General features: G+C 39.6%; 2 protein-coding genes across 6 annotated transcripts in view; one reads left to right on the top strand and one right to left on the bottom strand.

Annotated features, from left to right (window-relative positions):
- Nucleotides 1–24,328, top strand: LOC116842194 (mitogen-activated protein kinase kinase kinase 4). Of its 3 annotated transcripts, none has more exons than XM_032811029.1 (19): nucleotides 1–83; nucleotides 613–747; nucleotides 1,817–2,093; nucleotides 2,191–2,376; nucleotides 2,677–2,867; nucleotides 2,951–3,367; nucleotides 3,457–3,702; nucleotides 3,833–4,057; nucleotides 4,465–4,881; nucleotides 4,974–5,078; nucleotides 5,138–5,312; nucleotides 5,393–5,852; nucleotides 7,608–7,976; nucleotides 8,523–8,710; nucleotides 8,793–8,961; nucleotides 9,043–9,165; nucleotides 9,556–9,707; nucleotides 9,801–9,999; nucleotides 24,149–24,328. In XM_032811029.1, exons 1-18 carry the CDS (start codon nucleotides 1–3, stop codon nucleotides 9,978–9,980), a joined length of 4,098 nt encoding a protein of 1,365 aa, XP_032666920.1. In that variant the 3' UTR covers nucleotides 9,981–9,999; nucleotides 24,149–24,328. The 3 variants fall into 3 exon arrangements, with proteins under 3 accessions (XP_032666920.1, XP_032666908.1, XP_032666903.1); XM_032811017.1 differs by lacking the exon at nucleotides 24,149–24,328 and adding an exon at nucleotides 10,293–12,012; XM_032811012.1 differs by lacking the exon at nucleotides 24,149–24,328 and having other exon boundaries at nucleotides 9,801–12,012.
- Nucleotides 11,336–26,161, bottom strand: part of LOC116842200 (vesicular acetylcholine transporter) — a 54,929-nt gene continuing 40,103 nt past the window's right edge. Inside the window, exons 5-13 of one of the 3 annotated variants that reach the window (XM_032811054.1) lie at nucleotides 22,033–22,205; nucleotides 21,221–21,401; nucleotides 20,860–21,034; nucleotides 20,056–20,285; nucleotides 19,717–19,928; nucleotides 19,453–19,575; nucleotides 19,132–19,342; nucleotides 17,242–17,442; nucleotides 11,336–16,641 (exon numbers count right to left, since the gene is read on the bottom strand). In XM_032811054.1, coding sequence (XP_032666945.1) covers nucleotides 16,435–16,641; nucleotides 17,242–17,442; nucleotides 19,132–19,342; nucleotides 19,453–19,575; nucleotides 19,717–19,928; nucleotides 20,056–20,285; nucleotides 20,860–21,034; nucleotides 21,221–21,401; nucleotides 22,033–22,205 — 1,713 coding nt within the window. In that variant the 3' untranslated portion in view covers nucleotides 11,336–16,434. The remainder of the gene's footprint in view (nucleotides 16,642–17,241; nucleotides 17,443–19,131; nucleotides 19,343–19,452; nucleotides 19,576–19,716; nucleotides 19,929–20,055; nucleotides 20,286–20,859; nucleotides 21,035–21,220; nucleotides 21,402–22,032; nucleotides 22,206–26,161) is intronic. The other 2 variants (XM_032811044.1, XM_032811062.1) reach the window with 2 other exon arrangements.

Below are 26,161 nucleotides of genomic sequence, written 5' to 3'. Positions count from 1 at the left end.
ATGTCGGACTGCGATACGCCGAGACATACCGCGACGATTGCCGGCTACGATTTCGTCGACTACGAGGACGCCGGTCATATCAGGTGAGTTCCCGGCAACGCGTGTAATTCGCAGCGAATCACCGCCGTTAATTCCGATAACAGAGAGCTGGCTCTCATTTCTCTCGTTAGCGGTGATCGATCGCGTTTTGTTTACATATATGCCAACAATAACCGGCGAATCGATCGACGATTAAAGTACGGTACTTTATCGTAACACGTGTTTATCCGTCATACACGTTACAAGTATTTCGAATACATTCTACGATGTTCGTAATTGCTAATCATGCGAGTATAATCGGCGATTTGTTATTTTTCGCCAAAGTGACAAGTCAACAGTAAGGCGCAATTCGTACATCTGAATTAGATGGTTGATATCATAAACCGCTGCTTAATTTAATTGATTGATAATTAATTGATCTTTTGTGAAGTTGCAAATGTTCAAGTTGTGATAGCAATTTGTTCGAGAAACTGCATCCTTTCTCGAGGAAATTCCCCAACGATAATCAGTAAAAGAGCGATACATCATCCGGCGGAAACATGTATTCGATTAAAATATATCGCGTTGTCACAGTAAGGCGGGTTCATCCAGTCCGACGAACGAGTTCGAAGAGTCACTGCAGGCGATGTCCGATATTTACGGACAAACGCCACCCAGAACTCGTCACAGCCGCAAGAAAAAGCACACGAAGTATAAACTGACCGGCAGGTGCGTAGGACGGATCAAAATGGTTTAGACACTGAAGTTGGCTCATCAGACTGTCAGAATTGAGAATTATTACTGACAGACACTTATGTAATAATAATATAATTAAATAACGATAAATAATATGTACTGATAATATAATTAATAATATAATCGCAACTCTGTCAATGACTCTCAATTTTGACAGTTTGGTGAGCTCCCAACTTTGTTGTGTCTAAACCATTTTGCAATTCACTGTATAATTTGAATTTTTTTAGTTGTATGGTAAAAATATCAATACTTTGATATATGTCTATAATTCAATAATAATGTCTATAATCTAAATGTTTTTACTGTTGTGTAAAATTTTTTTTTCTATATGGATATTTAAACTTTTAATATAGAATATATACGCACATGCACGTACATGTATTGATCAAAAAATGAAAAAAATGAAAAAAAAAGTACATGTATTGAATATATATATTAATTTTAAGTTCAAATTTTAATTATTTGTATTTCAAGACCAAAATGATAAAAATGCTCAAAATTAGGTACATCTCCAGACATTGGTACTTTTATCTTATTAATGGCAGTATATCATTTGTGATATATCCAACAATTTTTTAATCTGGCTTCTGGATTAGTGTAACATCCATCGTGTATTTGTTTTCAATATTTTGTGAACATTTTAGTTCACTTCTTTGAGATATTTTTTCAGCAGAGAAGCAACTTCATTCCTCAACTGAAGAAGTCTCCTGAGGAGATGAATTGAAATGTTTAGAAAACGACAAAAATAAATTCATGAAGGACATAGCATTACTCCAGAACCAAATAAAGTATTTCACCATATCACACAGAAGTCTAAAATATCAGTGTCCAACACTTATGTTGTATATGAATAATTTTTGAAGTTTATAATATTACAAAAATTTTCATAAACGTTAAATAATTTACAAAAATTATTCAATTCAATATATTCCTAGCAGATAAGAACAGTTGCTAGTTATACACTACCTAAATAGGCTGTTGCTAATGTAGTTTTCAATGATCACTAAATGTCTGGGTTATATTTAACTTGTATCGTTTCTAGTGATATTAAGTCGGTAGAAAAAGAAACCCGACCAAGGGCAGCAATTCGTAGGCGTAATACCTTGGACACTATCATTTTTAATGAGATGTGCGACAAAGCCGATAAAGATCGTGAGAATGAAGCAAAGGATGATGCGAAGGAGGGTAGCAGAAAGTGTAAGAGAAATTTGAAGCTATTACGCGGCAATGAAAGAGACTTAAAACTCGATGTGGAGGCTGCTTACAATTATGCCGAGAAGCACGAGCATATGACAGTATCGACCCCGAATCAAATAAAGGTTCGAAAAAATCAAAATATTTTGAGTGTTCCTTCGTTTTTTAGCGCTTCACTGCACACGTTTGGCTTACGATCAAACAATACGTGCTTGTTCACAGATTGAGACTAGAAATAGATTTCGTTGCTTGAGATCCAAGCCTGTAGACGTGGAAGAAAAGAAAGTGGAAATCTGTATTCAAAGTGGGGTAATAAATGAAGAGAATCTAAATGTGCACTCACCAAGGGCACAGAGTCTCAATGAAAGACAGATATTTCACGACACGTTTTCCTTTTTAATTAAATTGGTAATTCTTATTTATTATCTTAATTGTTATTTATTTATTATCTTAATTGTTATTCTTAGTTATTTCTTAAATAATTATACATAGAAACTCTTTCTCTCTGTCTCTTTTTCCCCCCCCCCCCCTCTCTCTCCCCCCCAAATACATTTTGTTTATAATGTTTAGATTGTAATTTTGTTTTTGCGTGTATGGGATTTTATACATTTTTTTATAGTTTTGTACAAATTATTTACTCGTATTTTTTTGATACTCTGTACAATTGATATTTTTCAATATTACATATAAATGTTTGCTTTTTTACAGGGAAGCACAGAGCGGAATTGTCGTCGTCAGATGAGTCATGAGGAAACTAGATGGCAAAATGAATTAAAGGATCTTATATGGTTAGAGCTGCAGGCACATCATGCCGATCGCAGTCCGATGGCACAGGACGAACATCTGTGTCGTCAACGCGAAGCAGTAGAAGGTCTGCTTACAGAAATAATGGAGTATAGGTGAGTAAATATATATTGCAAGTTTGTAAGTATCTCAGACATTGACAAATAAGCTTGTTTCAATTCTCCGATCGCTGAATTAGATACGACCCCATCGCGGGAATGTACGAGGTAGGCTCGAGTTGCATCAGCCCTGGTGACGTTACCAATGAACGACTCGCGAATCTCGGTTCGAGTCCAAATATCGAGTTGGGCGTGTGCCCAGGTTGTCTCTCCATGTTCTGCCGTGCGTGCGCGCGTGCACAGGGGGAAGCATTGCAGCAGGTGGAAAGTTTATTGGGCCGCTTGGAAGCTGCCGAGGCCTTGTATCCATCGTCCCAGGCATTTGCCGCTAATTATCCGTTGTATAAGAGCGCCGAGTTCACCGACAGAGTGAAAGCTATGTGTCTTTGGTATAACATGACGAAACATCATCGGCTTAAATTACAAATACTGGGCAGACTGCTCATGATGTTACACAGCAAAAAGAAACAAGAAGAAGTTACCGATTCTGGTATCAGGTGTGTTGTTTAATTTACAGACACACATTTTTCTCGAATTTGATCATCTAGATTGATCCAGCGAGATAATGAATCATTTTTATCTGTAGTTCGCGCTCTTCAGATACCGTCGATTCTACTGAGCAGCGACAATCCACGGTTCGATTTGAAATACCTCAGCAGGACGAAACTTCTAGTCCCTCCGACAGCAATAATAGTAATAATTCCTCAATTGGGTGTTTATCGTTTGGACAATCATTGCCTCCTACACCTGAGATCTCGTGCTCCTACATCGAGGATGAAAGAATCGAGCGGCTTGATTTTTACTTAGTCGAATTCGATCGATACGCTTACAGGTACGGATTCTATGCGTCTTAACGTGGTTTGCATTTATTATCGCGACATATTTTCAGTTTTAACTTTATAAAATTATGATTTCAAAATTTGTTCATAATTAATATAATTTATATTTGTTTACATGTTCAGGTTGTATATTGAGGATGTGCTGAAAACTAGAGGTCTCAGGAAAAGTCTAAACTTCCTGGAACGATTGCATACATCTGTCTTGCGAAAGGCAAGATTAACTTTAGAGAAAAATGACTGTGAGGGATGTGATAACAGCTCGAATGAAGAGTACGAAGGTGACAAAGAGTTACGACGCTACGGCGTTTGGAGTTCCGAGGCGAAGGAATTGAACTTACCGTCGTACAGGTGTTTGAAGAATTTCCTATTAGATAAAGAAATTTGCTGATCTTTAACACTTTCAGTCCTGGCTCCGACATTAATTTATTCGATACTTTATCTCAGAAAATTCTGGCATATTCACATGTTTGGATTTTAATTCCACCTGAAATTAAATGCTCTCTATATTTTGCAAAAAAGCATCATATACTCGACAAAAGAGAAAAGAGAGCACAAAAGACTTTGATAACTCAATTTTAACGCACTTTTTCTTGTAGGAATCTTTAAACACTGCCCGAGCCAGACTTGAGTGCTGTCAATGTGAACAATTATTGCTTTCTGAGTCTGATTCGGGGACAGGATGGAGAGTGTTAAGTTGTACGTTTTATCATTTGTGAAATAATCGATTTGCTCGATGACAATAGTTCTTTCTTTAGGGCAGCTTTCGTATTTCTGTCGCGTGTACCGTTAGACGTGGTGCATGAATTTCTGAGAATGAGATTGGAGCAGAAGCCAGTGCAACCGAGTCCGTTATCGGTTCGGCAACTCATGCGGGAGCTCCGCGAGGGTCTGAGGATTGCTTGCATCCATCGAGACAGGTTTGCTGCGCACTCTCGCGCTGCCATTGCTAGCGGCGAGACCAGTTGTGAGAGTCTGTTCGAGCAAGATGTCAAGTACTTTGACGAGAGTTTGAGAGCTGTGTTCGAGGTATATCTGGACTACTTGCGGCAGTGGGTAGACATGGTGCAGCACGACAGCTTTCATAAGAACTTGATTATGGACGAGTGGTTATTTGTAAAGTCTATCGCTGCTAACATAAACGATGGATTCAAGATCGCCGGTGTAAAATTCTGGTGAGCGTTGCGTCAGAATTAATTACGTTGAACGAAAAAGATGAATATGTTATTAAGTAATTAAGCGATCAGTGTTGTTATATTTTTTATAGTGAGATCGCTCGGATGATGATCAAGCAAGTCAATGAATTTCTCGTGGAACGACCTCGTGAGATTCGAGAAAACGCGGAAGAGAAGGATGACGAATTGTCATGCAAGTAAGAGAGGATTCTAATTTGTTTGTCTGAACAATATTTTGTAGCTGTTTGTTCCGCAGTGAGACGTGGTTCAGATTTCATCTGATGTTTGTGGGCCGTGAGTGGCAGGGAATGTTCGTCGAGGCTCGGGAAAAAGTTGTGAAGAGTATCAATCTAGCCAAGTGTGTGAAGCGCGATATTGAGAAATGGCCGGCTCTCGATCAAGAATTGCAGGAATCGTTGACGTTATTGAAGGTAACGAAGACCGCGAACGAATGTGTGTTCTCATTATGAATGGAGAAAATTTAATTTTACTTTTCCGTGTTTATATTTAGAATACAGCTTTGGGTCTGAGGGACCGTATAATAGTGGTGATCGAGGATTTCCAGCAGGAGGCCGACGAGGTAGAGCAGTCGTACACCGAGACCGATCAATCGGCGGCCATACGATCGAGGATTCGCGAGAATCTCCATCAGGCTTATAGAATGGGTTTCGATTATCATAAAGAAATGTGCATGCTATTCGCGCGGGAAGAGAAAACTCTTTTAGCGCGGGATTTAGTATGGTTTGCGCGTTTGTGGATGGAGTTTGTGAGAACGCGATGCGAGCGTGGCCGCGGCTTGAGACCTAGATGGGCGAATCAGGGTCTAGAGTTTCTAATAACAGTGTGCGAACCCCACTATACGAAACATATCACCGATCAGGAATTTGAGGAGCTGAAAACTTGCATGGATCGTTGTATATCTCATGTGGTGGGGACTGTGTCGGCATCATATGCATCCACAGAGACAGAAGGTAAAATTTCTACTTTCTTTTCTTGCTCGCTTAGAAGGTTGTCCGTACGTAATTAAGGCTCTTATTTTAAATTTTATTGATAAAAATGCTTCTAAAAGTTCGAGTAGTGCTTAGTGATTTGCCTAGTTTACACCAAACGTTTGATACTAACTATTAAATAATTTTAATATTGACAATGCATATCAACGACGATATAATTCAATTGATATAATATGTTCTCTTGATGAATATTATACTGTAATATACACTTGTATAACACATGCATCGTCGATATTAAGATTATTTAATAGAAAGTAATTATACAGTTTACGCTCCTCACCTCCGATTTTGACGAAAAAAATACTCAATCGACGCGCTTTTTAAAGGCAAAAAACTTTTTTATGTGGAAAAATCGTCACTCTCTATTGCGAAGCGAGAAATTAATCGACAAAATTGATTAGTATAAAGATTACAAAAAATTCATATCGACGATATACAGCGACAGGGCGCGTTCCGTTATACGTTCGTAACGCTTACGAGTGTCATTCTATCTTTGTTGCTTATGGATGTTAAACAAAGATAGAATGACGCTCGCGAGCGTGTAACGGAACGCGCCCATAGACGTGCCCCGTGAACGAATTGGGACGCTGTATATCGTCGTATGACAGTTTTCCTAACCTTAGAGATATATTTTATAACTTTTAACGACATCGTTATGTATCATTGCGCAGATTTTTTGTATTATGAAAAAACTGCGCAGCGATACATAACGACATCATTAGACGTTATAGAATAGGCCCCTAGTACTGATCAACTTTGTCAATTAATAGGTCTGTTTTCTATTGTTGAACTGGCTGCATTATTTCTCTTTCGTCTTTCTTCCACCAAGTTTCATCTGTATATTTATCTCTTTTTAAGTATCGAAACTGTACACTAGTTCAGCAATAGAAAACAGACCCAATTTCTCATTTCGGGGGCCAGAGCGACGTTTATTTCTGCCAGATTATTTTACATGCACAAACGCGTCAATTGGGTATATTTTCATCGATATCGGAGATGATGTAAGTAAACTGAATAATTACTCCTAATAGTGATCGACTTTGTCAATTAATATTTCATTTCGCAGTAGAGAGCAACGTTTTTTCCAAATAGAAACATTTTTTGCCTTTAAAAAACGCGTCGATTGAATATTTTTTCATCAAAATCGGAGGTGCGGAATGTAAACTGTATAATTACCATAGAAAGTTACTATTTAGTATCAAATGTTCAGTAAACTAAAATATTATCACTCTTGATTGGTACATACTTTTACAATAATCACTAAGTGCTCACTGTGTTGCTTTTTCAATTAAACCGGCACTGAATGGCCAATTGCTGCATTCAGTGGAAAAGGCAGCTCAGTGAACACTTAGTGATTATTGTTCGTGATTGGAGCATTCTTTTAGATTTTTTATAGACCCAGGAGTATTTATCAATTAGGAGTGATAATTATTAAGCGCTCCCTGAGCTACTCTTCCCGCTGAATATAGCCAATGGATGCGTTCCGATATTCATTAGTATTGAAAATTTATAATATACGTGACATAAACTATAGATTTTTAGTGTTAGCAATGAATATCGGAACGTAGCCTATAATTGGTTTATATGCGCTTCGCTATTTTGAGCATCAGTAGATCGCAGGAGGCGGTAGCCAATAAAGTTGCTCTCATGGCAAAATGACACATTGATTGGTCGCTTTTTATTGCGCGGCAATTGCGCGGCGCGGTTTGTCTTCAGGAGTTATTTCAAAAAAGCTACCCCGATCGAGAGCCTCGTCGCCGTCTCACTGTCGCAGTAGAACCGCGAGTTTCAGTCTCTCTCAAAAACCGCGGGATGCTCTGAGATCGCCCGAGATATTCATTAATGCAAGGAAAAGTGGTTCGCCGAATGTGGATGGAAATCTCGCAGTGATAATAAATGCATCTGAGCGAGGTACGCTAAGGCACGAAAGAGTCGTCCGTGCTATCAGGAAGGTGGAGAACGAGCTCGATGAAAGGTTACGGAATCGAGAACTCATCGGACAAATCATCGACAGAAAGTCAGTGGACAGAGTACGCGTTAAGGCGAGAAGAGTAACCTTTACGTGGCAACGGGGTATCAAAATAGGTGCGTTTTGATAGCTTATATGTAAAATGCTTGATTTCTACATTATATAGAGTCCTACATTATGTAGGATGATATCGATGCATTAATTTAGACGTCATGTGTTATTCAACTCTTCGGAATAATTCCGTTTTCCTTGGAAAAGAATTCTCGGGAGTAACAAAATAATTCTAATCGGAATTCATTTCTCGAAGAGTTCCACAAAGATTCTGTTACAATGCCGATAACAGCATGGCTGCAAGTCCATAGGACCCTGTAAACGAAATTAATTATTTTCATATTCTTGTGTCTTTGCATCAACCAATATAAGCGATGTATAAGATTGCGCAAAATAAACTTCTCAGTCTGATCGCTCTAAGTTAAGTTTTACAGTGAATCATTGTAGACCACGTTTTTAGAATATTGTACGACCATCAGTTTAATACTACAGACCTGCAGTTATACTGTTAGGTATTAAAATAAATTGCAAAACTGATCAGTTATGATCAGATGAATCGAGTGACTTTTTTTTAAAAACTAAGCATATTCTTTGTTATAACGTTTATGCAGGTCAAGGGAGATTCGGTAAAGTATACACTGTGGTCAACAATCAAACTGGTGAATTGTTGGCCATGAAGGAAGTACAGCTGCAACCTGGTGACCACAGGGCGATTAGACGTGTTGCCGAGGAATTACAAATATTCGAGGGAATTCAGCATCAACATTTAGTGCAATATTATGGACTAGAAATTCACCGTGTACGATAAACATAACATAATTGTCATCGCATATATCGACACGCATTAAACATGAATTATCATTAATGAATTCTATTGCCAGGAAGAGATGTTGATTTTTATGGAATTTTGCGCGGAGGGTACACTGGAGAGCTTGGTGGCGGGTAGTGGCAATGGATTGCCGGAACCTTCGGTGAGAAAGTATACTCGTCAGCTTCTTACGGCCGTGGCGTCACTGCACTTTCACGGAATAGTTCATCGAGATATCAAAAGTAATTATTCGGATAAAGTGATATTTGATTCTGATTTTTTATATCATTTTCAACCCGATCTTCCTTTTCTTTTTATCTTAGCTGCAAATATTTTTCTAACGGATGAAGGCAATTGTCTGAAGCTCGGTGATTTTGGCAGCTCGGTGCAAATCAAAGCGCATACAACGATGCCTGGGGAGCTTCAGGGTTTCGTTGGTACCCAAGGTCAGTAGCTTGATCATTAAATGGAAAAAAAATGTCTCAGTTTGCGCAACTGAATAAGAGCCAGATATAAAATTCGCTGATGTGAAGTAATATTTCGGTTATTGTGACTGAAAACATTCATTTGGACATTGTGCCGTACATTAAAACTCAGTTGAGATAACTGAGAGCAATTAGCTGCATAGAAACCTCCTATAGACATTTTTCTGTTCCTACAACTAATTCTTTCATCTGGCTCCCAGATAACAGATAAATTCAGTAACCATTTTTTTGTGTACGTAGTAATATATTTCGTTCATCTTGTGACACAATTTTGATTAGAAATTTATTGAATTAAACGTATTGAAATGGTATTCATCGTATTAATATTACATTATTTTTGTTTCATTACAGCATATATGGCGCCTGAAGTATTCATGAAGTCTGAAGGTAGTGGACACGGTAGAGCTGCCGATATCTGGTCGGTGGGTTGCTGTATCGTCGAAATGGCGAGCGGTCGACGACCCTGGTCGGATTTCGATTCGAATTATCAAATCATGTTTAAAGTACGTAGACCTAAGTATAAACAATTGCAATTCAACGCGTTATTATAAAGTTATACGTCCAACTAACTCGAAATTATTAATTTTTCGTACAAGGTCGGGATGGGAGAGACGCCGACAATTCCGACGAAACTTTCCATGGAAGGTGTAGATCTCGTAATAAAATGCCTCCAGCATGATCCGAAGAAAAGAGCGACCGCGAATACTCTTCTCGCGCATTCTTTCGCACAAACGTACGAGGACGTCAATGCTGATTTAGCGATGCCGCGTTATTGAGAGTCGTTCGGGAGAATGTGTGAGTACCATCCACAAAATTTTATTTCTCAAAATTTTTTCTTCTCTAACGTACCGGTTTTCTTTATTTATCTTTCTTACGGAGAGGAGGATTTTGCCTTTGTTATGGAGGATTTTGTCTTTGAAATGCAGAGCTGCATTTCGTTGTACTTTAGGAATTGTCTTAGAATTGTGTTCCACACAAAATGTATCGTAGTGTATTACATTGAGACATCAGTTGCCCCTTTGCTCTTTTAAGTGATTCGATTGTTAGTATATATTTTCTTCTATTTCGACAACAATTGGTGTTCACAGAAAACTGCGCGGGGAAACGAGAAATGTCTAAAAATATTTTAGATACCGACGAAGTTAGTGTAATGTGTAATTATATTGTGATCATATTATTTACGGTGTAATTATAGATACAGGTCGTCCCAGAAAACATGTCCTCGTAATCGCAATTACTGAATGCCAACAAAATCACGGAGGTCTTTAGCATTCTTTGATAAAGAGGAAATGCGAGTCTGGGATATTTTATGCCTATTGTATGTGATTTAAGGTAGCCATGTTATAACAAGCGAGCCTGGATATGCTAAAGGTTCTGATGACGTTTTAGTGAAATATCGTTAGTTTATCATAGATAATCGCACGTACAGTCGAGTACGTTGGTCGAATTTGGTCGAGTTTGGTCGTATGATATAGATATTTATAAGGAATATATAATCTTCGAGCACACAAGAATATAACACTCTGAGAAATAGAATAGAGAACGTTTACCTTTTCTCCCGTATGTACAATTTGCCAATGTGCGTGCATTTTATTTAAGTAAATCTATGTATATAATATATATACATGTATCTTTGTATATAAAATTTACATATAAAAATGTTATCCTTCGAAACAATGGCTTACGTGTAGAAAGTGTGTGTTGCTGTACTATTCAAAACGATGAATATGCTAGTTCTATCTGAAGAAATTTGCGAGTCACCGTATGTATTGTATATTCCTTATAAATGTATGGCTGATATACAAAGAGTACAAAGGCTAGAAGTAAGATTCTCTCCACATTCCGAGAATTGTATTCGCACTTCACACTTAGTATTGAACGTGGCTGTTCAGTGCTCGTGTATTACATATCGGAGATGTATCTCAGATTGAATAAGATTCTGATTTAGGTCGTGTTTAGTGCGATTCTCAAATGGAGAAGGTGGTTGAAGGTACTTTGGCAGCTTTGAGCGTGCGTGTGTTGTCTGTATAATATAATTGCTTCGTAGACGAAGCGAACAACTTGTTATTGTGGAATAGATATTCTATTTTAAATAAAATGATTGAAAATAAGCAACGGACAACACGACTACTGGTACCGATGGAATTTATTTTTGCACGAAGAAACGTACACATTTTATACAACATACTTTCGACGTGAGTCATTTACTTAGCAGAGGTATGCTGTGTATGTCTTCCGCGCGAGCGGAAAGCTGGATGTATTTACTTGTTTATCTATCGAATGCTTCACGCACGAGAGTGATTAATTTGCGCCACGATTCTTCAAATTTTTTATCGTATACAATCTTTCCTTTTTCCATCAAAAGAATGAATTTTTGATCCAACATATATATTAATTCAGAACTTCTCGTAATCGGCAATTAGAAATGCAAATTAACTAACCAAGGAATATTTTAGTGAATTTGCTCGAAAGGATGTAACAACTTAATTTGCCGAGAAACGAAAAGGACGAAATTCAAATTATAGATTGTCTATGGGTATTATTTTTTACATATAGCTCTTTCATAAATTCAAAGTTTGTCTTGACTTTCCAGTTTACAGCTGGATATACTCACTTTTATTTCTCGTCTATATTATTATTAATCTGTGACCAGTCAAACGACATATTTCTCTTTTCCTCTATATTGAATGAAGAATCGAAAGCAAAAAGAAATGCAATATTTTATAAAGAACAATAGCGAAAGTTTCCAATAGCGTTATAATACATTAGAAAAAATTGAAAGTAAAAAATATTAAATTTATTGAACGAGTCGAAATAAGGAAATATAATTTCAAATACGAAGAATAGTAGGTAAGATTGTAATATATTTATGTATATCGCGAGATCATCAAAAGCTGGCTTCAAGTGATATCATTAAATATAGTCAGGCGCTAATATACGACATAATTATTCTCGTGTGTTCGTAATTTTCGTTTCGAGAATCATCTACTTGATAGTCTCAAGTTTCCCAAATTTTTTCAAACTGATCGACCGCGAGCGAGAGCCGCGAGGTTGATAATATATGTATAATATATATATTTACGAATTTTTTTTCAATAAACATTTTAACAACGACGAAAGCGACCCTCGCACATAACGGTTACGAGTCGTATGCGTGAACCACGACGATTTTAAAAATTAATTCTGTAACAAACGTAATATATATATATATATATATATATATATTTTAGCGTGTTTAGTATGTTGTGACATTTGGATGAGAAATATGAGTTTATTTGTTCAATCCTCATAGTTCGAAGTGCGAAGTTCGACGCGCGCGAATCCTATGTTATTAACATTATTTTAATATTATATATATTCTATAAAGCTATACCTCTCTAGTTTCTTTCTTATCACGCTTTACCATTTGCTAACATTAACAGTCTTCAAACGCATAGTTTAAAATGTATATTCTAATAATCACATTGTGTACGCGAAAATAATATATTTTTCATAAATTGTAACTATATATAAGATACATAGACACCAATTGCTCATAAGCCTTCAGAGCTATGAGGATTAATTGTTAAACGTGATTATCATGGAACTTACAATTAGCACAATTTGATATGTAGTCCTCTGTTCAAATTTAAAAACCACGTGTAAAAACCATAGAATTTTGTTTCGTCGCGTTTCACGCAAAACAACCGACATCATCACGAAAACAATGAATAATTTAACGCACCAATATATTTCTATCTACTACTTAGAACTCGAGCTATAATTATATACATTCGTAAGCACACTCCAGCGATTTATACCGAGAATATACGTTATCTCGGAGTAAAATCGTCGCTATGTTGGCTTTCGCCTGATATGCATGTGAATTTCTTGGCCGCAAAAGTGCGATCACAATGGTTTCGCGATATGTATAAGTAAAGTATCTCTAACTGTATTTCGTGGCCTTAATTGTAATAGTAGATATTTTTTACTTTCTTATAGATCTAGTAGAGAACACTTGCACATGTTGTTACGTATGCGAGGCGCAACTAAAAGGTGCATTGCTTCGAATATGATTCGTTTCGACAGAGTATTTCTTTGGTGTATTGGATTTTTTCGTTATATACATATATATGTGTATATATTTTTTTTTTCTTTTTATTTATCTAGGCGAACGTTTCCAATGCTAATTCTTGCATCGTTTTCAGGCTATTTATAAACCTTTTTCAACATCAATTTGTCAACAATTTGCTTCGAAAATTCATGCAACAGAGGTGCACATTTTAGTTGTACACGGCATACGCGAGAATATCTATGTATTTGCGAATTCACACGCTATCATATACACACACATATATATTTTTTGTTTCGTTTTCTTTTTTTTTAACAATAACGAAGAGACCCATGCTCTCTCGTACTTTTCGCAAATGTACTCGACGGTAAATTGACTTTTTCGAACTTTCGTAAAATTTGAACGAATAACTTATGAATAACTTACTCAACAAACGAATTGGATAACGACAACATAGATTAAATTCTACTTACGGCGAAGCTTCGACGACGAATCTCAACAAAGAGCCAGAACAAACAAGTAAAAGTTTTCCGATTTAACTCTACGAATACTAAGATTGGACGAAATCGGACATCCTCGAGTACTTGATCAAAAGAGTGAGCGTAACGGTAGATCATAAAGAAAATAGATAAAGAATTTGAAAGTTAAAACATGAGTCTGATATGAATATGAGAAATAAAATATAAATAACATTAACGGATCTATATCATCTAATATCGACGACGTCTGGATAGGAAAATGCAGATGAGGAAGACTCAGTATATATCGTAGAAGAGTAGACTTAAGCAAATCTTGGACTATCTTGCTTTTTGCACGATAGATACGATAACAGATCGAAGAAATATTGTTTATCACACGAACTCAACAGATCCCCAAGTCTTCCACAGCGTCAATTTTCCCTCATCGTTCCTAGTAACCGACTAGAATTAGAAGGCCAAGCGGCGTTCCTAACAACTTTTTATCTCATCTCATATCTGTGAGATGACGAGACGATTTCCCTCGGTAATCGCCGTCAGTCGCCGTTATTCTAACTAGAATGCTAACAGTAAAAAGTCAGTACGAGAGGACAAGGCGAGCGCAACAAATCATCTAAATTTTCTAAATCGCGCAGCCGTGGAAACGTGGGGTTACCACCTCTAAAGGGTTAACGACTTAATATATTATCGTTTAGTGAAGTGGGATCATCATGAGAGAGTCAGTGCATAAAAATGACTTTATACACGTAAAACAGCCATTTGATATAAATGGATATGTAATTATGTGGATATGTATCATAATTTTTTTGCAAAAGCTGGTCATCATTTCTGAAAAGTTTGACATACAGCATATTCAAATTCTGTATAATTTTTAATGACACATTTCTTGCTTTTTAACGGCTAGCCCACAAAATTGATTCTTTTTTTTTTTAATGAAAAACAGTGATCACATTATTCCATTTTTGACATTACGAATCGATCAGCTAAAAAACACGATTTCATCTTTATTTATTTCTTCTTTTTTTTTTGCTTAGCAAGAGCTCTTTGCGTCCAACCGTTGATTATACGAGAACTTATAACGATAGCCAAATTGACTGACAAAAAAATGATTCCAATTGATTTCTGAAAAGGAAGAAACTCCGTTAAGAAAATTATGCGACGACAATTGGAACCCTTTCAATCCTCAAGATATCGAGTCACTACTTGTTGACTCCCTGCATCATGTTCCCGCTTGAACCTAATCACAGGAAGCGGAAAAATAGCGCGATAGTTAGAGCTATATTGTCGACGATCGATTGGCTTTTATCGAGCGATGCGATCCGTCGACCTATCTAAGAATTGGACAAGAGTTTACTGTGCGGGCGCCAACATACGTACGATTGGCCACATTTAGGGTGTTCCTGCGGCAGACGAGACCCGTGCGCTGGAAAGCACCCCTTTCTTCGGCAGCGCAATGAATATCTCTAAGAATATTTCTAAGAAACACGAGTGAGCGAGAAATTCAGTCGGTAACTACGAAGAACGAGCACGTCCAAAATATTTGTCATGAGAAATACGCGATAAAGACGAATAATTTTTACTCAATCTTTGCGCATGAAAGTCTGTACAGAAAGATTCACATTTTTCACATTTTTTGCTACAAAAGATCGTCCTTTCGGCGAGAGATTTTTCAAGATGCATCGCGAAACAGTACAATGCGCGCAACTTTGTCGTTTGTGGAAACGACATAATACACGATAGGATAGGATTTTTCCAGCGCTCGGGAGTAACGCGTCCCAAGAAACTTTACGAGTGGATCAGAGTTTTAAAACGACCGACCGATCGATCTCTAACATACTCGCTTACTATATGACGGCTACCGCAGTAGGATTTAATTCACTGTGCTCGTTAACGCGAGTCGACTAATACTGTATATGTGCGTGTGTGTTTGTTCGTTTGTGTGTGCGTATATACTTTTCTAGAAAACAGACAACGAGAGATTCACACACACTTCTAGTAGCCCATACAACAAAGAACATCTTAAATATTACAACAGCTTTCGATGAGTTTGCGCGCTTCGGCGACGCGCGCGCTTCTTTGCTCCAGTATTTTCACCTCTACTCTCCTCCTACTTGTTAGGGATTATATCAAACCAGCGACACATCTAACGAATTGTGCGAGAGCGAGTTCTTACGTCTAATTCCTCTGTGTCACGTCTACGCACGCGCACGTTACTTACACTCGTGTACGAATCTACGACAATTACTTTCTTTGATGCAAGGGTGCTTCGAAAGTCGCATTCTTCTCCACATTGCCACTCCCGTCGCCGTTAAAGTAGGAAATAAATTTAGAAAGTCAACTCTAATTCATACACGTCTCCTTCGCATCAAATAAATCAACTTTCGAGTTAGGCGACACAATTCTGCGAAGGTTATTTCCGCTAATATAGTACAATGAAAATGATAAACGATGGTATTTCTATGTACAGGATGTTCTTAGAGTGGAGTTTTCGGCAGCGTACGGTAAAAGGGATAAAAAAAGGATACAAGAGTGATGTCGTTATTACTCAACGTACGTCTGAGTACTTATATCGTTCGATAAGTCTGATGTGCGTTTCGAACCACCCTCGTGTGATTCGCGAAGCTTACGCTCTTTTCTATTTCTCTCTTTTCTTTAATCTCGGCGAGATTGATGGGAGAGGCGGAAGCTGTCAGTGTCAGTTTATCACTTTTTCGAATTTTTTATCATAGCTGCCATATCTCGTAGACTTTGTTCTAATGTTTGCGCAAATTGCATCGCGTTGGTTCTGCCGTCGCTATGAAAGGCAGAAACCGAAAATACGAAGCCGTTTGGCCGCATATTGTAGGCGCATCCGTAACCATCCGGCACTACCGGGCCATACCCGGCGATTGTCGTACTCTTCGTCGTCACCTGCAAGATGAATTTTTGAAATGTCTCGAAAGGTTCCTACAGACGTTTCCCAATTAATGCCGCGTAGTAAACGTGGCCATTGCGTCGCAATGGAGCAACATGTATCATTGGCATAATTCTGAAGATGTCGATTCAATCGGTATATTAATGAATATTCTCGCAAATGAAAGCGACTTGTATGAGACGCGAAAGATCGCGGCTTCTTAAGGCGCAATTAGTCTAATCGGTTGCACAACTTTTCTCGCACAAACCGATCGTATCGTGTCGACCTCGAGCTGTCAGAGTCATTAAATACTTGTAAAGATGTTCGCAATACATCCGGGATCTTGACTTACATTTTGTCGTGATAGAGAAATGCTTGGCGTGCATTGGCGTAGTAACGGTTAATTGAGAAGCAAACAACAGATTATTTATGTTGCATCTATTTCCGATCTATTTCTTGGATATTTTTAATCGATAATATGATATATTCAAACCTAAAGCAGATTTTGAACAGATTTTTCCAATTTAAAGGTAACGATGACGGGAATTTATTGAAATCGACACCAATGACGCGGATCGTTAAAAAATTGAAGGACGATATCGACCCTGTTGACTGACCTGTGACGTCGATAGGGCAAAGTGATTAACGATCGCGTAAGTTTCGTCCGTGAAGATGTCCGGGATCGGCTCGCCGGCCTTCATCGCTGCGTAACGCAACCCCATCAGATGGTTGTCGATGCCGTGTCCGTGTATGTTATCGTTCATTTCCTTGGTCTGTCTCTGTACCGCTAGATCAAACAGCTCCTTGATTCTTTCCGCCTGGAGAAGCGAACGGAAGAAGCAACACGTTCAATAGAGTCCAACGTATAAATACGCACATCAAAGATTTGGTGAAACGATTCGGAAGAATTTTGCGCATTCGATCGTGTGAAATTGTTTGCCTGCTATTACTTCGTGAGGCGAGCAATACATAAGCGTGACAAGCCTGACATTCCTCCCTTTTGAGATAAGATGAAAGATATTCGAAAGACATAAAGTTGATGAATGTTTCTTAAATTGGCTTTCTTATGTCTTTTTTGGAGAGAAAGCTAATTATATATAATAATAAATCCTGGCGCATTGAACACGAAAATTATGTTGTAAGCAATGTAGAAATCATGTAGAAAAAAGAAGCGACTGAGGCAATATGTCGCTAAAGGGAAAATGAGCACGGTAAATGAGAAACAACAGCTCGTTACCGCGATATTTTTCGAACGAGGGTGGACTGTGCAAAGGAAACAAACGGTATATCTCCACGGAACTTGCCCGAGGAGGACTAGAGGATCGCGCAAACACTCGATAGAGAAGGCAAAGAACCGGCGAACCCGGTTCTAATTGATTGCCTTTTCCTCTTTTTGGGGTTCCTGTTTTTCTTTCGTTCGTCGTATAGCTTTCACTCCGACTCCGATAACGGAGCGTCTTTTTCGCTTTTTTTCAAACGCATTTTCTCATCATTTCTACTTTCTCTGTGATATTTAATCGATAGTTGAATAGATTATCCGCGAGAGTGGGAAAACATAATTTGTATCGTTGAAGTGGATATTTATCACGGCGAGTAAAAATGTAAATCTTTAAAAAAAAAAGGAAAACTGGCGAAATGTAGAAGAAGAGAAGGAAGAAGATTGGCGCAATAGCGTGTTTACTATGTCTACATCTTTGTGCTCGTAGCGAAAAAATTAGCTAACATGTACAGCGTGTACATGCATGTAATAAATGACACGCATGACAGTACAAATTGTACGATTACTATTCAACACACACTAAAACGGAAGGATGAAAGTATATATTACGTAAAGATCGAACACGTAAAACACACGTAACTAGTAGTAACGTAAGGCAACATAAGACACAGGAGACAGTCGAAACAGAAAAGTAGGAGCGTAGATATTATATCGAAACCTTTTTATAGGTGGATGCATTTGGCATAAATGGGCAATGCGACCAACTGCTCAGAAACTTTTCGTAACACTGCAAAAAACGTGTATCGTGAGACAGTGATGAATGAAACAACTTCGAATGATCGAAGTTTTTTTTATTAACGATGAGTCAGTCATGACACGAGATCCCTGTAATTTAAGAGCGAGCAAACTCTAAGCAAAATCGGTAAAGCGCCAATTTGCAATCGTCTTGATATTTCCCATCAATGTCCTAATATGCAGCTTCTTCGGGATAAGGTATCGGGTCAAGGTTTCGTTATCTCGTGCAAACCAAAACAGCTCCTTCGTTAAAGGCCAAATTATCCAGGAATAATGACAAATTACTAGAGAAAAAAATGAGAGGAAAAAAAAGTTATAATTATTTGCAAATAAAATCGAGCGAGGCAAGTGTAACGGCAATTTGAAGAATAGTAAAGAATAGTAAAACTTGAAAGAGGAACAGAAGAGAGAAACATTCCATTCGACCCTGTTTCCCTGTCGAGTGTTATGGCACGGGAATCTTCGCATAGAAAAAATGGCAAGTTTCAGTTACACTGTAAATGGTGAACTGAACTCTTTTGGGGCTCCCATCCAAGGCGTTGTTTGACTGATTGGATCCGGTCTGACTGTGAGGATCGCCCTGACACATCGCCTTTGCCCATGCCAGCGCCTCTGGACTCGCGGCTCGGATGCAGTCTACACGGCCCAGCGCGAACCTCCGGATGCCGGCGCTCTCGTAAGTAGCCACCAATCTCCCGTGAAGTCTGCGAACATTGCGAGAACGTTCCGCGATGACGAAAATGCTTAACAGCAGCGCAGTAGGAGATCGTGCTTTATTGACGAATAATAGCAAAATAGACGGCTCATACCTTACCTGAAATACGTAAGCTGGAGCGCCAATTGTATATATACGTCGGGGCTAATTTTGCAGGATTTGATGAATTCCTTCGTATAATCCTCGAACGACATAATACAGAGGTCCAAATCTTCGACCAGCCTGAACGGAAATATATATCGTTTCTCATTTCGTCCGATTTTTACACAGGACGTACGAAAGTACGCATGGAAGTAGCCGACGAATGAAACTCGAAAATTATCACACATATTTCCTATTGCTTTCCTCCGGAAATTTACTCACGCGTCGATGCTCATCATCGCATCTCTGATGTCGTTCAAGCTTTGCTCACTGAGACACCAGTCCATTTTCTCTGGTGCCGGAAGATGCGAGGGCACTAGATTTTCATCCGGCGGCGTCATCGAGTCCACTTTCTCTGTGATATCCACGAAAGCATTAAATATAGCCGGTGCTTCACCGGCGGAATGCTCGTACGTAAATCCCCATAATCCATCCTACGTTATAAGGATTCGTATGAGGATATTGCGAGAAGAAGCGAGTGATCGATATGATAAATATATATTTCATTTCGTCGTGTTTATTTCGTCGTATTTATAGATTTCGACGCTATCGAAAGTTTACCTTGCCAAGGAAGAGTTGGAGAGTCTTGTCGTACCAACGATTCGCGGCCAAGTGTCTGGACCCTCCACCGTGAAGGGCGTGATGCAGCACGTTCGCGTAATCTCGATCACCGATCCACCGATCCTCCTTTCTTATTGGATTGTTGAACGTGGTTGGCAGCGCGTCATCGTCGATGCAGACGATGCACAGGCAACGCTCCAATAGTTCCAGATTGTGTCGATTGCATTCATCTACGAGTCGTTTCGTCTTGTTTCTTAATTACGATAATTTTCAGCTACTCGGCAATATTTGGGATATCTATTGAGTTTCCAAAATGTAATCGTACACAACGTGTAACTTTAATTAGCTGTGTCCCGTGCGATCGTTATGAGATCGTTGTCGAGACGGAATGTTTTCGCTCGGATGAGAGAGGCGCAATTCCCGTTGTCTCGTTACGATGTTTCTGCCGTTAATTAATCAGGGCGAACGCAGGTAGTCGTTAACTCGTTACCACGGCCGTTTATTCGATTTGCAGGCGTAGGTGGGTTGTCGCGTTGAGCAAGGTCGGGTTAGGGAGTTGATGGGAATATTGCGAATATTGGAGAAGCGGAGGATGCGGCCGGATAATTACGACGACGAGGGTCGTCGCAAAGACGTGCGCGCGCGGCACGCTGTTTTTCAGGTATAACCCGATAGACAACCTTCGCTTCTCGGGAAGCGAGTGATAGATCGATAAATTCAATCGAATGGAGTATCTTAAATTGGATGCTCCCTTTGGAAGATATCAGCTGCTTGTGACGGGACGTTTTTGAACAATGTACGTACTTTTGATCAGTTCCTCTCGCGCCTTCGCCCAGACTGGCCGCTTTGCAGTCGTGAGAATTCCAACCGGTGGGGTTCTAGGATCGGCTTTGGTTTCCATAATCATCAGTAACTGCTGTACCAGTTCGGCTTCCGTGATTCGGTCTCGGTCCGACGCTCTCACCGGTACGCTGTAAAACTAGGAGAAACACGATGAGATATCGCGATGATCAGAGGTTGGAATGCGCGGAATAACACAGAATGACACAGAACGTTGCATATTTTTCATCTCGTCACTTTTTTTTATATCACGCTTCAGAGATTTATTCGTGGAATTTTAATTTCAACTTAAGGATAAGGGATAATTTTATATCTTGGCCCTTACCCGATTATGGTGTGCGACGACGATGTGATCGCCGGAGGCCGCTCTATCGAGGAGAATTTGCTCGTCGCCGTTCACCCCGGGTCGCCGATAAATCCGCAACATTTGGTAATGTTGCGCCATGCAGAGCGGTTGTGTATTTTTACCATCCTTAGACTTGACCCGTTCGACTTCCAATTCGCACCTGATCGAAACATACGAGTTTTTGCCTCTGAATCGTTCTTCCCGTGGGGTATCTCGAACGGAAGCGATCGATCTCTCTTTCGCATCGCTCTCGCGTCCTGTCGTTTCATCGAATGTTTCGATGCAATCCGAGCCACGATTGCTATTAAGAAAACTGGCGGCGCAGCGGTATTCGCGAATCGTCGCTTTAGTTTTTGAATTGAAAGAAAGGAGCACTCGACGCAGCCGCCGGCATATTCCCGGCCGGATGCGGGATACCGAGGATCCTTTGAGTCTTTCTCCACGCGCGGGAGCGTCCGCTCGTTCTCTCCCTTTCCTCTTTATGTTCACTTTCTATGGATCTTACAGCCCGGATTTCCTCGCAGACGTACGCCCTTTCTAAATTGATTTCAGTGCGGCTTCTTTTTGTGCCTTACGACGACGACGACGACGACGACGACGACGACGATGAGTCGATTAGCACGTTTCGTTATCATCGAGCCGATTGGTTCATGAATTTACACACGCGCTCCTATCTCAATTGTATTATTCAAAACAAAGGACGCTTGCGACGAGTCAGGGCGACTCTCAGAATGATGCATTCCGGATTATCGTACGGGATAAATGAGAAAAATTTCGGGGCTTCGTCTTACCTGTCCAATTTTTCTTGATAGTTGAGGAGCTCGATGAGAAATCGCGCGAGAAATGCCGCAGATTCCCGCTGGTTTGCAAATCTCTTCGTTTTCATAATTAGACCGGGATTGCTGTTAATTGGCAAAGCCAGTGGGACGGACAGGTACATATCATTTAGCCACCATTCTGTCGCCTACAAGCAATATAATTCACATATTGTATTAAATGCATAAATTATTTGTGAAATACTTGTAACACTCTAGAAATGTGAGTACGTATATGCGCGTATATATGTGTGGTGATTGATTATGAATTATTCAATTAAAAACGTAGATATATTATTAGTTACCTCGTATATATAAAATGTTAATCTAATTAGGGATTAAAATAACAACGGTTATATACGCTCTATAATGTCCGATAAAGTTGTGCGCGCAGTATCCAAAAAAATGCAGCACAAGGGAAGATCGCGCAACCACTTATACTAATTACTCGAGATGACATTGCGTAACGTCGCGTGAAAGTATCCGGAAGTGGCTAATGCTCAAAATAAAAGTAATTAAAGAAAAAAATTAGTAAGAAAGTCGAGTTTGCCGGCAGTAGGTGTGAGCATGATCATTTCGGGATAATGATTCGTGTGACGCAAGGAAGAAGTAACACCAATATGCCAAGAGTGCCTAAAACTTCCTGGAAAATGATAAATTGCTCATTAGCACATCGTAAGCACGCGGTTTGTTCGAATCGATAAGAAGCCGGGCACAATATGTAGTACATTGGGACATGTGTCTAATTATGTAAATTATGTTGTCATGCGCGCAATTAAATTGCGCTGTCACTTTGACGTTGGTTTTTTTAATTATGCATAATCCGTTACGCACTTTAATACCGCTTTAACGTTACGACGTCGTTTTTCACACTCGACGGGGATTATCCTCGGCACGTCATTAAATACGGATTAAACAATGGACTTGGTTCGTTGCCGCCTCTATTGTCACACGTTGCGTGGTAAAATCATTAAAAGGGAGAAAGTGCGAAAGAGTCGCAAGATCTGTACAGCCAATATTTTTTTCGAGTTACTCTGGAAATTTTTCTAGACTTCTATTGTCTCACATACATACGATGAAGTCTCGAGAATTTGAGAATCGAGCTTAAGACGGAATCGAAAAGCTAAACCGTAAAATGCTCTTAATGAATTTAACGCGTTGAAAACGCACAGAGACTCGAGGTCGCGACTATAAAACTGCATTTTGCGATTTATCTATGTTTGGTGATGTCTGGCATACATCATCTACTTATTTTACGACACGCTCGCTGAAGACTGCCGACGTCGCGCGGACTTTCTCGCAGACAGTCCAGAAAATACATCCTTATCATTGAGTCAAGCAGAGCGTACTCTAACGCGTGAAATTCGTGATAAAATGTTTCCTACGTTCTATGACTCTCCGCCATAGAATCATATTTAATATTATCGTCAGCAACACTATATCGAAGCGTAGATTCGCAGGATGGCAGGATATATTGCGGACTTTAATTCGCGCTTGTACTGGCAACTACGAATTATCGCAAATTATAGTATTATCTCTCGAAGCATAGTTTTCTTCTTTCTCTTAAATGATTCTGGGTCAGTGTGTGACGAGCACCGTCCGAGCTCGCATGCATGTTTCACGAAGTCCGTCTTCACGTCGATACAATGGATCAGGTTTGCTTTCGAGAATCGTCTATAGATAGAACTTGCAAGCTCGACTTGCTGTTTATTCGCGGAACGGGCTATATTTGACCAGAGATGACACCGTTTTCACGCTCAGAGCTGTCTCAGAATGCACTGACTCGAGTCGCATCTTATTATCTGAAATTTTTTTCGTATAAGTGGGACGGAGCGATCGGGACTTGGATTTCTCACTTGAGGTGAGAATCGGTGAAAATTACACGACTAAGATTGCGGTAAGGTTGCGATCATGACTCGGATGATTGGAATGTATGAGTCCGAATGCACCTCGAATTACATCGTAGTCGAACGTATGTGCGTAGAATTATATTTGTACAAGAGGTTTCAAACTCCCATTTTCTGTTATTTTCTAGTGATTAGGAAATTGCGATTCGTGAAGGATTATGATTTGTAATTGTTATGACATTTAGGTATTCGACATCAGCATTGCGTGACTATCGATTACACGATGCAATGTGCACCGTAGGAAGACAAGATGGATAATGCCCGCTCGTCCACGTAATTCGAAACAACGGTATTTCTTGGGTAGTCTGCGCCATAGTGTCAGTGTTAGTCAGAGAAAAGAAAGAAAAGAAGAGTTATATACATGTTATATACATGTTATATGTGTGTATATACATTATTTTAATATAATACATTAAAGTTTTCCGCTTCTCTCTCTCTCTCTCTCTCTCTCTCTCTCTCTCTCTAAATTAGAGTAAAGTAAAAGATATCTCGTTAGGAGCGAAGCGAGCTAGGGCGATGTTTCTTTTTTTCCCAAATTGCGATATCGTTGAACGTTGTTCTTTGGCTCTGATAAATATCTCCGTTAGAACCCGAGTTACGCAAATGCCGTGTAAGATGCACGCTTAATAAATACAACGCAAATCGGTCGTGCGGGAGTTTGCGTTTAAACCGTGGACAAGACTTACGCGACCAGTGAGAACCGGTGGCTTTGATCGCCGATGGCGAAGCCGGTCGACCTGTTCGAGGGCGACCGAATATATTTCGACACATGGCGTCGCTGGCATGGCACGTTGCTTGCGCCATGAACGAGATGCGCACGTGCAGCGCTGCGCAACGCGTGCACGCGCGACGATGCGACGAGGATGCATCTAGCACTGTATTGTTTTTACAAATTAAATATTATAACTGGGATCTCTTCCTCTTTCTGTAATAACGTATATTTAGAGCTGTTCCTTGAAAATTAAGCTTCTGTCAACTTCTACTTACTCGCATGCTATTTGCGCTTTCTTAATTATACGTTTGCCTTTGAAATCGCGTCAACGAATATGTTTTGACTCGCGTGTAATAAACGCCGTTTAACTAATTACTCCAACAACTCCAATAACTGCGTGCTCGAAAAGACAGTTATTAATGTCTTGCGTCACGTAGACGCACACACGTAGACACACGTCGTTTTAGTGTACGCGTATATACGCGTATATACGCGTAATTAGCACTCTCGCGAGGTTAAAACTGTAATAGATATTCCATTGACACGATCGAGTCCGAGTTTGATTTGCTTGACGATAACGATCGTTCGCACGTCTCGAAGATGCGTGAAAGTAGAGTTGGCAGCGTCTACGGTCTCTCGCGCAATCACGCCAACAATTACCAGATGCTCAAGTAATTGTATTTGTGCTTTATGAACTTTCCAATGCTCGTTTTCTCATTCAAATTATCTCTTCTCATATACGTATCGGATCCAAACTTGAAAAATTAATGGTAAACACGAGAGCGATCTCAATGGTAGCAATTTTCAATCAGGAACTCTTGCGACTATTCGCCAGATTTATATTATAATTTCGTCACATTACTTTGCCTTAATCGCTCCGTGTGTATTATGATTCGTAGTATTATAAAAGAACTTTCAAGTCGAGTAAAACGATAGTTCATTTTAGACTCGCGCGACGTGAGGGATGGATGCTTGTGAAACCGGTGTTTGAAGTTTCGCGCACAGCGATGCACGCCGTTCTCCGTGGCTTAATGAGACACCGGCGCACGTGATCGGTACATTAGAGCATCCATGCGGAATATAGATTACCCGCCGCTAAGCGTCGAATACCGTGTGCCTGCACTCCGCAATGGCGATACGCGAAATCTTAACGAGCGCGAGCAGAATTGCGAGAGGAGACCCGTGTTGTCGTTCCCGATGAGGAAACAGCTGGCGCAATATCTCGATGTATTCGATGGATAATCGCGCTGTTTGCTCGCTCCATTCTTCACTGTGTTGTTCATCACATGTGTCTTCGGCTTGCCAAAAAATCTCCCTTCTCACGAGGAGAAATTTCTTTTCTTTTATCAGTTACGTTAGATCGTAACAAGTTGAAAACGAAGTAAGATGGATTTGTTAGACTTTGGAATTACGACGAATTGACCCTCGTGATTCACTTATCTTGTGTGTGTGTGTGTGTGTGTGTGTGTGTGTGTGTGTGTGTGTG

Source organism: Odontomachus brunneus, unplaced genomic scaffold, assembly GCF_010583005.1.
Source record: "Odontomachus brunneus isolate Ranch 3 - 2012 unplaced genomic scaffold, Obru_v1 Obru_scaffold_002, whole genome shotgun sequence".
In the NCBI taxonomy this organism is placed as follows: domain Eukaryota; kingdom Metazoa; phylum Arthropoda; class Insecta; order Hymenoptera; family Formicidae; genus Odontomachus; species Odontomachus brunneus.
Note: the sequence above shows the minus strand (reverse complement) of the source record. Positions and strands in the feature narration are given on the sequence as shown.